The 15568-nt window shown below is 38.1% G+C and overlaps 2 protein-coding genes across 2 annotated transcripts; one reads left to right on the top strand and one right to left on the bottom strand.

Moving 5' to 3' along the window:
- Positions 1–6250: 6250 nt before the first annotated feature.
- On the bottom strand, positions 6251–7549 carry LOC103709788 (uncharacterized). The gene has a single exon (XM_008795286.4). The coding sequence runs from the start codon at positions 7547–7549 to the stop codon at positions 6251–6253; it is 1299 nt and encodes a 432-aa protein (XP_008793508.4).
- A 3041-nt stretch (positions 7550–10590) lies between these two features.
- Positions 10591–14648, top strand: LOC103709741 (polyamine-modulated factor 1-binding protein). Its single transcript, XM_008795234.5, has 3 exons — positions 10591–10754; positions 13717–13768; positions 14292–14648. Exons 1-3 carry the CDS (start codon positions 10664–10666, stop codon positions 14446–14448), a joined length of 300 nt encoding a protein of 99 aa, XP_008793456.1. The 5' UTR covers positions 10591–10663; the 3' UTR covers positions 14449–14648.
- The last annotated feature ends 920 nt before the right edge of the window (positions 14649–15568 follow it).

Genomic DNA, 15568 nt, shown 5'->3' with positions numbered 1-15568 from the left:
GAAAGTGCGTGGCGACAGAGGAATGGAAATAGAAACGGTAAGTAAATATTGTTTTATTTTTTTATTGTTGCTATGATATCAAGGTAGTGCGTGGTCAGGAATAGAAATAGAAAATGTAAGTAAATATTGTTTTATTTTTATTGGTGCTAGGGTATCAAGATAGTGCGTTGCAAGAGAGGAATAGAAATAGACAATTTAAGTACAGCTAAATTAATTGAAAATAGTTGACAGCAGTATTTTAATGCTTAAATTATAAGTTATTCGCTTACCTGATCTCTACTTTACCCAAAAAGTGGAGTATTAACCCACGTTTAAGCTACGAGAGCAATACGTACTGGTTGGATACATAGGTTCATGCGGCTCGGATTTGTAGGTTCACGATGGTTACCAACCAGACCAACCAATAATAAGGCATTGCATGTCTCCGAATCAAACCATATTAAGAACATGATGAAATCTAGCAACCTTGAGTGTTTCTCCTTTTGCTCATAGGTTGAATTCTTCATTCCAAGCAAACCTTTCAGTCTTAGCAAAATAATCTGACTAATCCGTGTCTGATCATCTGATTTCATCATCACTTCCCCGGATCGAATTTTGGCAACAACTCAAATGTTTCAAGATCACACCGTTCGCCTTCTATGTACAGGTTGATTGAGGCAATATGACAAATTTGTTTGTTTATAATTTTGAGATTGATTAGGTTTAGAGCGCGGAAGTTTCTTCTACTAGTCGATGTCTGATATGATATCCCATCATCGAAAGCCATGAAATTTTTTTCAATGTCTAGATAGGTTATGCCTCGGATAGATTCGATTCGACGATAATACACAATCTTTGTTCATTAGAGCTGAAAATAAGGTCGGTTAAAATCAAAACATATTCAGAACTATCTACCAATCAATTTTGCTGGATTTGGATTTTTTTTAAAAAAAATTGAAACCAAACCAGAATATTGGGTCAAATAATATTCAGCCTTGAAAACGAGTTGGATAATCTCTTTTTATGGTTTCCAAGCAGGTTTAGTAACTCACATGCAATCTTGATAGTGTTTATGATCGTATTATTTATTAATTTCTACTCAAGATTCGATTTATATTCGGATAATATCAACTTATATTTGTATTCAGATAGAAAGATATAAACATAATTAATATCCAACTTATATCCATATCCATTTAGAATAAATATAAATATATTTAATATCTAATTTATACTCATATTTATTCAGAATAAATATGAAATTAATTTTGGTATCCATTTAATAACAGCAATCATATTCATATACTAATATAGGGCCCATATTCATTCAATTTTCCATCATATTATATTCTTTATACATAACTACACTTCTCGTGTCCTACTCACAATCATTCAACTATCGGAATAAATCGCTCTCAGCATATTGAATTTGTGACCAAGGAGCCATCTCTTTGCCTGAATTATAATGTGGCAGTCTCATTATAGAGGGGACCAGCCATGGTGGGCCCGAAGACAGTGCCGGGCCTATCAGAATCATTTCGAAGTCAGAACGAGCTCTAATTGGACGATGCTCTAAAACATTTCTTATCGTAAAATAACGCACAAGATGCTCCGTGTCGCACTATATTTGCGTTGCTGCGTGCGTTCGCTTTACAGTCCGTAAACCTCCTAATCCTCCCACTCTGGTCTCCAAGAATATCTTATGGGATTTTTACCATTAAAAAGAATATCTTATGGGATCCCTTCGCCAAGACTTGTCCCATGTTTCTTGCACTAAAACAAACTAAATGGGCCGCACAGTTTCTTTTATTTGGTGGGGTCGGCAAAAGCTTTGGCCGGACCGACCTGCTTCCTTGGTCGATATTAATCATTTCATGCGACCACATCACTAACCATATATAATAAAAATACATCAAGTGCCCCGGTAAAGAATTTGGTGGTGGTTTTTTAAAAAGAGAAAAACAAAAGGTCCGGTCGGCATTGGATGAATTTTAATTTCCATGGTGACGTCTCCTTAGATACTGTTCAACCAAAGTATCTACATCAATGAGTAAACAAGCCCACTTCTCGTAAAAAAAATAAGCCCTCCTCAAATGGAAAACAAATTAGAAGGGTTAACAACCTATAGAGAAGCAAGCAGTACTATAAAGTAGTGGTGATATATATAGCTAATCATACAAGAGCTATTTTATGAACTGTTGTGACGGATATTTCTTATGATTTGTTAGATATTTTATTTTCCGATTTCTACGAATATATTAATTCTAAACTAGTTTAATAAATTTGATTTTATTAAAATATATATATATTGGTTACTAGAGGAGGGACTCAACTCTCATGAGCAAAAAGGATCAAGGGTGCACATCGAAAGTGCCTTCGAGATCCGAGATCTGAGAGAGAGAGAGAGAGAGAGATTAGCTTAGCATTTCCATTACCATTTTACCCCTAGCAATTTAAAGAACCAAATTATGGCATGCAAATCATTTTTATCTAGAAGATGTCAAATATTAATTGAAAAGAGCTCTCAACGATAGATAACGCCAGAAAAACTTTCCCCCAAAGAAAAGACATATAGGCAATGAGGCGCATAATGAGCCGGGGCAGCCGCCTCCAAATACTTCCAACTTTCCAAAGCCCCGAAAAGATGGGATCGATCCCATGGGGATTTTATTAGATTGATAAGTTGGCAACATTGGAATTATACTAGGTTGATGAAGAAAAATTTTCTGATAAGAAGAAGCTGTGGATTGGATTATTCCTAATTTTTGAGAATATTAGATTCTATTATAAAAGACCTATTTACATTTTTATTTGAAATTTAAAGATTGTGAGTTCTTTGGCTTCCTTCAGAATTGGGATCCCCTTCGGTTCACACAGGGATCGGAGAGGGATGCTTCCTTAATCACAACCATCTGCGATTGATGCAACGACTATGATTTGATGTGCTCTATCAGCTATAAAAAAATATAAAATATATAAATAAACCTATCTTATTCTAGTAGCTTAAATTTTCCACCCTCATTCATTAGCGTCGGATTCAATTATGATGTCGTGCCAAATACGAACTGTAGTGATTGTGGAATGCGGATCCACATTCCTGCCTCTGATGCGACGTCTTCTCTTGGACGAGACTCTTCTTTCGCATCAAAAGAAGTAGATGGGAAAATCGTTAATTTATATTAAGTAGTAAGTAGTCGGCGCTAAGTAGCGCATGACTCGTGAAATAAGTACTGGCAAGTAGATTTTTAATAATTTAGATTACATTTAGGCCAATAAGAAGGTTCACAAATAGGTGGAACATTATTCGATGGCTCAAAAGGAGCTTGGACGGTGCACTGCCTGGATCATAACGCAAATTTGCTGCTTTAAGTGCATCTGAAATCGAGATGTTTAAAGCATCGAGATATGGTTTGGAAGTGTGCACTAATTTTTTTTAATTTCAAATTAAATTAGTGTGGTTAGTAACTTTATATTCATTACTGTGCATTAAGAGTAGTGCCTGCAAGGTTATTTCCCATCAACATAGCAGCGCAATGGACTTGAAAATTTCTATGCGGGCCTGGGATTGCTCACACTCGACCATGTTTCAAGGTCCGAATCGGGTGAGGGCTCATTGTTCCACGGGCTTTGACCTGGCATAATTGTTAAATAGTTTGCCAGTTAATGGAGTAGCCGAAGCTCAGGTTCCGAAGCTGCCTTATATTAATGGGTGATTAGCCCATGGAGAGATGCATTCGTGGCCTATCAAGATAGACCCATACTTTTTAGCCTATTAAGTATGGGCCGCTTCTCAAAATATAATGGCGAAGCCATCAGAAAACAGTTCATTTCTTTATTATTGCATCTGAGCCTGGGTGAAGCTGCTAACGGATGGTGATGACAAGCAGTGTTTATGATTATGAACACGATTTAGAATATTTATATGGACACGATTTTCATTAAACAGGTACCAATTTAAAACAGGTTGCATGAACGACTGAACTATTTCATTGGTAGCCCCATTAACAGAGAAATTACAACCTATTACGCTTGCTAAATAAGACCTAATCCCGGTGCCCCCCATGCAGAGACCAAGGAGCAACAAGTAATCCCAGCTGTTTTAGCTCATATTTTATTGAGTATCTGTCTCCAAAAAAAATAAGTTGTGCACAGTACTTATTATGCCCTTAATAAAGCAAATAAACTTACCTCATTTTATCTAAAAGCTTAAAAGCATTTTTTTTAAATTTAAAAAAAATATCCTAATTCTCAAAGGGAATTGGATTTTTTCTATACATCCCACGTAGAATTTTCTTTTCTATAAAATGTAAAAATCTTATTCTCACAAAAAAAACTATATTTTTATCTTTCTCCTTTGAAAATTCTAATCAAGCACCAGCCATCTCTCTATTTTTTGTTGATCCTACTTTCCTCCTCCTATTTTCCACGAACCAAACGAGTCCTAAATTTAAAATGGTTCATTGTCCTGAATCTGTCAATTGTAGACCAAAGATTAATATTGTCCTAAAAATGACATGTAACTTCCGATCGTGCTGATTGACACCAAATTCATTTGCTTCGTGGCCATTACCAAATACTCAATCTTCTTGAAAGAACCAGTGCTTCCGCAAAAGGATTCCCTTTTCTCAGCGATCAAACCAGCTACAGTACTCTATAAATCACGGAATTTTTTATCCTACAAACAGAAATAGTTCATAAAAAAGTGGCTTATCACTATTTTCTACGGAACAATATATATATGTGAGCACGGATGTGCACATTCTTCTGAAGGAGATGCAATACAAAATTAAAAACAACCATAATAACAATTAGGAAACAAGAACCGAGATTCAGCCCAGTGATGGAACCCAATTCACGAAACAACAAAGGGCATTAGACAAAGAATTTTGTGGATGCAATATGCATGCATTCATGCATGCATGCATGTATGGTTTTTTTTATTTCTTTCCTTCGGCAAGGCACACAGCCATTGCATAGATATAACCAGATAGAATAGAAGATGAAAGCTGGCCTCTTCATGAATGTGAGAATCAAATTTACTGTATCATAATGGAATGAAGGCATGAAGACTGGTGTTGGTTTATTAATAAAATATTTAATTTAAAATTTTGAGATGTTAGAATTTTATATTAGATATTTATCAAATTATAAACTTAGTTAAATATAAAAACTCGGACTCCCAAATAACTTGGTATACTAAATACATAGATTTAATTTTTTATCTTTATCTCTCTCCTCTCTTAAAATTCTACGAAAATTTTATGGACATATCTCTCACATGGTATCTTAAAAAGAAGCATAGAGATGCATTTTATGGAAACCTCTCTCACATGATATCTTAAAAAGAAGCATAGAGATGCTTTCTCTTCTCACAAGACATCCCGAAGGATGTCTCACAAACGGACTCTTCGAAAGACTTCTATAGATGAAAAGATATATTCTTACGAAAAGATGCATCTGATCTGATGGTGATCCTAAGGGATACAATCTTTGATGAATGGATAGATTATACGAAGGGATGTATTCAACAAAAGGATGCTTAAGCATCGATCTAATCATACTCACCCTTTCACATCTATAAATAAAAAAAGGATCGTACTTTCTATCCATCATAACATCCTTTCTTTCATATAAATAACTCTAAATTAGAGAAGAGAATTAAGAGCACCATGTGAGTGAACACAAGTGCACCCAATAAGCATTTGAGAAGAAGATTGTGTCCATATATAAGAGGATTGAGAGAGATTGCTTCAATCAAATTTGCTGATTTTCAACGCATTTGGATTTAGCTAATTCAGGTTCGACCATGATTCTCCTTTGTTAATTAGAGTGCACTTAAAAAAAAATACAAAACGGTTTATAGTAGATCATCATCAACTATTTGCATCTGGGACGAATTCTATTATAAAGAAAGCACCTTTCATAGCATGCCTCAAACTACGCAACATCAAAACTTAATTTATTTATTTAATGTGTACAGAAAACTATTAATTAAATATTAAAAATAAAATAATAAAATTACATGAAGGAGATTTATAGGATTTTAGCATGCAGATTATTTTCCAACAATTAGATTTGAGGGAAATCTTAAAAGAGTAGTTCATTAAGTTGGAGCACGTTACACCCAATAACAACTTCAGGTAGACTAGCTACATATCAAATTGACGATATCTAAAGTATGCATTGTAACAAAGAATAGTCCCATATGAACTAGCATTATTGAGGATGGCACAACTAAAACAAAGAAACACACTTCGATTACGTTGGTTCCTCATGGCTTCTTGAACAAAGCATCATGTTTCTTGAGAGAGCTGCCACCACCTCCACCACCACCTGCGCCCCCTCCAACTCCACCACCCACTCCACCACCTCCGCCATGTCCACCACCACCGCCACCGCCACCCACTCCACCACCTCCACCTGCGCCCCCTCCAATTCCACCACCCACTCCACCACCTCCGCCATGTCCACCGCCAATACCTTTCTCACCCTTTCCTTTATGACGGTTCTTTTTACATCCCTTGCAACGATGATGACTACCCTTCCCAAATGCCCCACTACCACCAATTCCACCTCCTCCTCCAACTCCACCACCAATGCCAACGCCTGCACCACCTCCTCCACCAGCTCCGACACCAATCTCGTGCCCAGCTCCGCCTCCTCCACCAAACCCGCCACCAGTTCCACCACCTGAACCACCTCCTCCACCAACACCAACTCCACCTCCGCCTCCTGTACCAGTACCACCTCCTCCAGCAAAACCACCGCCAGCTCCTCCTCCGGCACCACCACCAATGCCACCGCCTCCACCAAACCCACCACCAGCTCCACCACCAGCACCAACACCAACACCAACGCCAACACCAACACCAACGCCAATGCCACCGCCTGCACCAGCACCACCACCTCCACCAACTCCAACCCCGACTCCGCCACCTACCCCGACGCCCACGCCAGTGCCACCACCACCTATACCAATCCCGCCTCCAGCACCGGCACCTCCACCTATTCCGACGCCCCCATGCCCACCTTTGCCAATGCCACCACCAATTCCTCCACCTGCTCCGATCCCACCACCACTTCGGCCAATCCCTCCACCAACTCCGCCACCGGCTCCGTGGCCACCACCAATTCCACCACCACCCGCACCAATGCCGCCGCCAGCTCCCCCCCCTCCACCAACGCCCCCACCGATCCCACCACCAGCTCCACCGCCAGCTCCACCACCTCCACCAGCGCCTCCCCTACCAACACAGTCCTTAAGCCTTCCCTTGCCGACCCCCACTCGCATCTCTCCCAGCATAGGCTTCCCAAAGCTAAAACGCCTGCCATCACCGAAACTAGACGAATGCCCAAAACTCCAACCGTTCGAACCGCCTCCCCTGAAACCACCACCACCGCTCCAGCCCGAGCCGGACTCAAAGAAGAACTCCGGCCTCTTCGCCTTCCCGTCATCCTTTCTCCCACCATTCGTCAAGCCCTCACTCCGAGCACCGCTTACCGCCCACCATAAAACCACCAGGAGGATCCAAAGCCACTTCACCCTAAGAGCGGTAGAGGGATTACCCATACCCATTCCAAGGGAAACTCTGCGTACACCATGAATCCAAGCCGGAGGGCTTTATATAAGACTCGCTCGATCCCTATAATTTCCCCGTTTATTTCTAGTGACGAGTAGTGATTTAAATGCTCCGCCGCTGGCTTTTGAGCTCGCTCCACTTCTACGTGAATCTTGCTCCCTTGCATTTACGTCCAGCTTCCCCATCTCTCTTTTATGCTTTCCTCTTTTGGCTCATTAACCTTGGGAACGAGCAGGTGGCGCTGCCAACCGCCTGCAAAAGAGAGAGGAGATGCATGCTCCGCACAGGGGCGGAGGCGTATCTTTCTCGCGAAAGAAGGATTCTTCTTTCTTCGCGCGAATCCACCGTTGGATCATCCACCGCTCGCTTTGAGAGCTAGGATAGCAACGGATTCGGAGCGCTTCCTACAGTTCTTTCTCTGATCAGTATTAAATTATTAGCGTGCTTTAGGAGGGTGACTCGCAGAAAGATTGATCCAACTTTACAATGGCCAGCCGCGCTTTTTCTCTGGCTCATCGTTAATAAATAGATGGCGAGTTCATAAATAGATGCGTTTCTTTTGTTTCTTTTTTAAGAGAAAATGCGAAAATGCCATGTCCGTCTTCTTCCAAAGGACGCCCGAGTGTTAGGTTGACGACCGTCGGACATGTAGAGCACGAAAAAGTAATGAGATGTTTCTTATTTGGTTGGAGTTTTCAAATGAGATAGATGGAAAAGTTGTATTCTCATAGAAATATGATTCCCACATTCATGAAAAAATCTTCCTTATAAGAAACATAAAAAAGTTATTTTTCCATGAGGCGGAAATCACTCCATTTTTATTTTTTCTCAAAAAAGTCGTTCAGCATTAAAGAAGCATTAAAGAGGCATTAAAATCTTAATTTTTATTAAGGGCATAATGAAAAATATACATAATTTTCTCAGAAAAATGAATGGCCAATCAAACATAAGCATTTTAAAAATTTGTTACTTTTCCATTGTCAACCAAATATGCTAAAAGTATTTTTCTAGGCATTCTCTTCCCAAGAATTTGTTTCCCAGGAATCATATTCCTACAAAAGAAAATGCTTTCCGCGAACCAAACGAGCCCGCATAGAAAAGGGCGATATGAAGACGAGAACGGGAGCCGATGGCCATGGGCATTAGTCACGAGGCTTCACATGAGAAAAAGGAGAGATAGAGCATCTATTATCTTTGCTAATAAAGGAAAAATTTGGTTAGGAGCTGGGTCGCATAGGTGGGTGCTGGATGCTTTGTTGCTTGCGTGAGATGTTCAGGAATTCATGATGCGTGGAAGGATGTTTGAGAGTATAAACTAGTCTGATATATATATATATATATATGTTTTTCCTCTTTACACTATGTGAGAACATAACTAGGAGGTTTCACTCTATCGAGTTGGATGAGGATTGTTTGGATGTTGGAAAATCTTATAGAAGAATTTGGTGGATAGCTATCCTTCTTGTTCCTTCTTGGGAAGAGATTCCAACTTCACTTGCAGGTAAGGCTGCAAATGGGTTGAGCTGATCCATGACTCGACTAGGCCTGACCAGTTTAGACCTGATCCGACCAGATTTAAAGAATTCGTGAGGCTGGATCAGGTTCTAAATTTGGATCAGTTTTATTTTTTGGGTCGAGCTTGGGTATACTGAATTCTGACCCGACCCGACCCTAGTACACCATTAGAGCCCATAGCAGTGCTTAAGGGTCTCTAACTCTATATTCCTCTAATTTTTTCTTGTATTTGAATACAAGAGGAATGAAAGAGATTATTTTTGTATACTATTGAATGACATGAATTTTATATTAAAGCTTAGGTTGGTTACATTAAATGAGAATGCTCTTCTCCTAAGAAGAAAGTTCAAACCAATCAAGGCAAAATAGAGTATAACTTTACTGATATGTTATTATCAAAACTATATTTCTCGTCTTGGCTCATGGCCCCATGTATGCTTTTTTTAGTAATATGTTTTGAAAAAATAGTAGCAGATGCATTTTAACAATTTTAGATGATATCACTGCTGAATAAAAAGGATTAGTATAGATGTAATTTTTTTCTACTAAAAAAAAATTAAATATATGAATAGAAATTTTTTCTTGTAGCTAACAAGGTTGAGCTTATCATTATTAGGTTAGTTTGTAATGGCATCAATCCTTGATGCTTAAGCACTTTCACTTGTATGGTCTTGCATAATCTGCTTTCCGTAACTTTCATTCATTGCAAAAAAAACCAAGCATAGAGAATAATAAGTACAAGGATCCAACCTAGACTTAATTCAGATCCAAATTTTTTGGATAAGGTCCGTAGGAACTAGGTTATACATGGATCTGATCCCACCTGAATGATCCGCTAGGTTAGAAATTTTAGCCATGGATCCGACCTAACCCGTCCCGATCTTCTATTGGATTGGGTCTGGATCCAATATTAGGACCCAAATAAGGAAACGAGTTGGGTCGGGATTACTTATGACTCGATCCGATCCGATCCATTTGTACTCCTAAGAGGTCATCTTGGATGGAGTTTTCAAGGACACCTGATGGCCTTGATTCAACCACCAGAGATAGCAATATTAATATTGCATTTTTAGTATAGATTTTCCTATTGCCAACAAAACAAGAGCCTTCACTTGTCGAGGAAAACTTTCGCTCCAACATTGATAATTTCCGGTGCGGGTTGTATGTTTTGCACGAAAGATTCCGTCAACCGTCTGATCACGTTCCGCACATCTCTCAAAGCGCCCCAATCCCTTCGTTCAATCATTCTGCGCAGATCTCGAAGCGGACCTTGCGCGATCAAATAGTTCACGTTTCTTTCGCGCGCAAGTGGGTCAGAAAGAGCATTTAACGTTCTTTTGCGCGAACGACCTAAGCCAAACCTGTATCAAAGGCGCAGCCGATCGTGATAAGAACGTTATCAACTCAATCAGTTGGACGGTCATGATTATGCTTGCTTGTCAGTCTAACTAAATCGGATGGAAGGTCAAGATTATGACGAGAGTTTGGAAACCAACGTTTCCCTCTTTAGAGCCGCGGCTATAAAAGGGGCGGAGCCGAGCGCTCTAACTTTCGCCAGGCCCAGATCGTCTATCCTCTGAGCTCCTGAGATGGAGAACACGAAGGCGATCCTTGCGCTCTCTTCTCCCTCCGAATCCCTAGCGCCCGAAGCCGAATCACAGATCTCATCTCTCCTTTGCGGTACACTTCCTTCCGTTCGGAAACCCTACATTCTTGTCTTGTGACGTACTGCTAGAAACCTCTGCCCATCATTGCATCGTTCTGGTAGGCTCTTCAAGAGATTCGGTAGAACCTATAGAAAACTATTAATAATTTTTTTGGGATCAGTTTTTCTGATTGAGGATCTAAGAAAATCGTCAATCTCGTTAAATTCTTGTAAGTCTCGAGTTTTCTTTGATGGATACCTGAATGCTTCGTCTCCTCGTTGTTTTGATCTTATTAAGATCGTATTTGCTGCCTAAAGATTCATGCTAAGATGCTTTTGCTCGCGGCATTTGGAATTTCTTGATCCGTTTAAAGATCTGAAAAGTTTCTCCTTTAGGATTCAAGAACTATAGTTTCTTGAACGAATTCTAATAGATTTTATTCCCTTTTTTCTATTTGTGGATTATCTAAGTGCTATGATGTTTCTACTGTAATTTTGTTCCCATATATGTTTCCATAAGCATTTTCTAGTGAAATCTTTAACGTTGATGCACGGAAAAGCAGAGTTGCAGCGTGTTTCTTGATTAATATCAATATAGTATTTATGCTATTTTTGGAAGGAATACTCATTCCTCTTCTTTGTGTAGATCAATATGTGAAGTCATCGAATCTTTCTATATGCAAGGATTTCATCCATTTTGTAGAATCTATAGAAAACTAGTAAAAGTTTCTCGGATTAATCTGGGAGAAAACTCTTGAGTTTTCTTATGAATTCCATGCTTAAACATCTTGAATTCCTACTTTTTGGAATTAGTTTGCTGAAGATATACAAATATTCCTATCTAGGTGTTAAACTATAATTTCTTGAATGGAGTCTTATAGTTTCTTTTCCCTGAGCCATGTAATTTAGTTTGCTGGTTTATTTCACAAGCTATTCAGTGTCCGGGACTTCTAAGTGTGCTTATGCAATTCTAACAAATTATATTTCGATGGTTTCTGGTGATTGAATGGATTCATAATTTTTTTTTTCTTGTGGAGTCTTCTCCAATACTAGAAGATCTGGAAAGAGAGATGCACGTGTCACTTGATCAATGTGTGATTTAGTTTATTCTGAGACAAAGTTGTAAACTTAAAGATTTCTATAAGGGTTGCCTTAACTCTTCTCTTTGTTTTGGTTTTCATCTTAGATCATATTTACTGCTCAAAAGCTCATGTTTAGATGCTTTGGCCTGCAATCCTTGGAATTTTTTGGTTAATCTTCAAATATCTGGAAAATTTTTCCATTCCAGGAATCAAGAATCACAATTTCTTGGACTAATCTTGACATATTTCCATTTTGGGATGATTTAAGGACCAGTGTCCTAAAAAGTGGCTGCAATATGTGGGTGGTCAATGGATTGCATAGTACATATGCAGTACATGGATGAAAATAAATATAATATTTTAAGTCTAATAAAGAAAATAATGATAGTATTTTTTTTATGGATGGATAATAACAATAGTAATAGCAACATGTATTATTTAATATCTACCGTCTAATAGCAATAGTTGTAGCAAAATCAATATTTTAGCACTATTAATATGTGTACAAGTCCTGCTTGAAACTCAGCAAACCTAACCATCAGCTTGAACCCGCTTCAGCTACACAGCCCCACATAAGATTGGGCTGTATATATAGCTCCAGAGTAACAAATGCAGCCATATGATATTAAGCCGGCCAGCTTTGCTGCCGTGCAATGCTAAGTTGACCGTCCTGGTCCATATGTGATATGAGTTATATAGTAATGCATACAAACAGTGCTGTATGGTCAAGGGGCTGCATATGCTGCAACATGCATTGCATTTAAAACACTGCTAGGTACTTTGACAGTTTAATTTTGTTGCCATATGCATTCACGAGCTCTTGTTATTGGTAGGTACTGCAAACTATTTGAAGCATTCTGAAGTCCTGAACTTCTAGGTGTAGTCCATGCAATTCCGATCATTTTTACTGCAGTCTTTTGGTATTTGAAGAACTGATGATATCATTGTTTAACACTGAATGCATGTGAAATTTAGTTCATGCACTGCAAAACGCAGTTCCATCTGTCTGCCTGTTATACCAGCTCAAGTTATATTATCTGCAGCAGGATTTTGCGCTCTTCATTTGCAAGCTTGGTTGATTCTTTCTGCATTTGAAGGTTTAGTAAAGTTGGTAAAATTCATATAAAATTTAAAGTTTCTCAGATCATTATTGAAATTCAGTAAAATTGACAATCTAGTTGAATTCTTGCAAACCTGAGAGAATTCTTTAATTACAATTTGGAAGCTTCCCAGATTCTGGTTTGATTGTATCAAGATCTTATTGTTTCCAACGACTTGCAACTTTTGGAATTAAAATTTAATCTTTGAAGATCTGAGAACCTTTTTTCCTAGGATTTAATGATTGAAATTTCTTAAGTTGATTTTGATAGTTTCTCTCCCCTATATTCCATTTTGGGCTTATCAGAGCATTATTTCAGTTCTACCATAATCCTTTTGAAATGTGCTTATGTATGCTTTGCTTGATGGTTGATTGTACGAGTTAAACAAAGTTTGTGAACTTCTAAGTGTTCTTATGTGATTCAGAAAAAAATTTCACAAGATGGTTTCTTGAGATGCAGTAGATTGTGAACTTTTTATTTATGGAATCTTGTGTGGTACCAGAAGGTGACATTATCATTTCATTGGAACATACATGATATTGTTGTTGATGCTTTCTGAAATAGATGCATGTATCCCTTGATCAAAATCGGTTTGATGTATTAGATTTGCAAGGAAGTGGCATTCCTCCTCGATCTAACTTTATGCAAGGCAATATTATGTTTCAACTCATGCCCTTGATCAGCAAATGCTATTAAATAGAGGGTTAAGAAGTCCTTGATATAGTTGCAATTTTCTGCCATTAGGGATATTATAGTTTTGCTGTCTTCTCATCTTGGTACAAATTCTTACTTTAAACATCCATTAATGAATACAGATGTGTCACAGCAGCTTCAGATAGCTATCCAAAACATGCTTAAGATGACCAGGTAAGCTTCTTGCTGGTTGTCATCTTCATACTAATAGTTTGAAGGTAAAACCAGTTCTTTTCAATCTAAAGAAACATAACCTGTTTTGTGTTTCAAGAAAAAACATGACTACCTTAACTAGTGCCTCACTGCAGAGTTAAGTGTCTCCTCACTTGGATGGGCGTCAACTGGTTCAGTTGGGAAAGTTGCTGGGATTAGTTACTAGTGACCTGGGTTTAGGTCCCACTTACACCACTTTAAAATTTATTATCTCATGAATTGAGTAGGGGCTAGAAACCCCTTTTGTTGTTCAAAAGAAAAGTCATATTTTCATTTTATTCCTCTCTTACAGCATGTCATAATTTTGATAATTATTTTTCTTCTAGGTATATCTGTTGCTCTTTATTTTATACATAAATATTGGGTTTTGATCCAAACATGCAAAGCTGACGGTTCTGTTTGCTATAACTTTGTATATCAATCAGTTTTCTATCTTCCTTTTGTTAATTTCTTGTTTCTGATTGTGCTCATCGTACATAAACAGTGAGATTGATGAAACCTCTGCTGAGATAATGGAAGAAATAGAGAAGTCCAAGGAGTCTGCAGGTGTTAAAAATAAGATCTTGGAGGAAGAGAAAGAACGATTCCAGAAAGCTGCTATTGCTGTGTTAGAGATGCTGAATGGCAGTAATGTCAATTAAGATCTGTCTACTGTCACTTCGTGAAGCATTATATGTTTTTCTTTTTATTCCATTCTTTTTTCTGGCTAGAGCCATTCATGTCACAAGGTGAACTATGTGAATAGTAGTTTGGCCTTTGAACATTGACGCATATGCAAGGTTGTCCTTTTGTGCATGATTTTCATATTGTCAATTAAAGACAATTTTTACTTTGAAGGCTACTATATTAGTTATTTGGATGGCTGTTCTTACAGGAAGATAGTGCTAGAGTTATGGTGTTCAGTTATTAAAGTATATAATGAACACAATGTACTTATATCATCAGTTTTTAATATTTCATCTTCTTTAAATTATTATTAAATGATAGTGCGCAATATTTGTAATGGGAAGATGTTTGATATCTCAGAATCTTTTTATGTGAAGGATAATCTGTTCATTTGCTGGGTACGAATTTTATAAGAATCTCTGCAACATTGTCGAGTATCTTGGTCCTGACATCATGTAAATGGCCTTGGATTTTTCTTTCATCCAAGACAATCTAGACATATAAGGACTTCAGAGACGTTGGCCTTTGTGCCCATGTACACTGCCTCAGTATGAAACAGCAGTTAATGAGTCCTGTACTTATGGAAAAAAGACCCAGATGGAATATATTCTGTTGTTTGGCTTTTTAGATGGTTCAGGATTTGATCCACTTTAAAAATCTTTGGATCTAGTAGAAAAACATTTCAGCATTATATAGCTATTGAACTATGCTATGAGTTAGATGTATGTATCTTTAAGTTAGTATTAGTCTGTTGGAGGGCTTAAATATGTAGTGCTTGTATCTGGAAGCTGCTGAAGAGATGGATTTGCAAAAAAACTTTCTATACTTCATTACACACATATTCTTTGTCCATATGTTTTTGTTCATTCTTTATGTGGTTATCTACACAGATCTAGCTATGGCATTAAGTCAAATTTATGTTGTTATCAGAAGACTTCACAGCCTAATGTTTGCACAGAAGTGATCAATGTTCCCCTAATATCTTGAACGCAAATCCAACCACAGTTAGCAACATAAGTATCATCTAGGTCAAGATGGCTAGTGTAGTAGCTAATACACTTGCATTGACTTTACAGCAGATTGATTGTTTGCAAG

This window comes from Phoenix dactylifera, chromosome 5 (assembly GCF_051530095.1).
Source record: "Phoenix dactylifera cultivar Ajwa chromosome 5, Ajwa_hap1_PhDact_Kaust_v1.1, whole genome shotgun sequence".
Lineage (NCBI taxonomy): Eukaryota > Viridiplantae > Streptophyta > Magnoliopsida > Arecales > Arecaceae > Phoenix > Phoenix dactylifera.
This window is presented reverse-complemented; position numbering and strand designations above follow the sequence as displayed.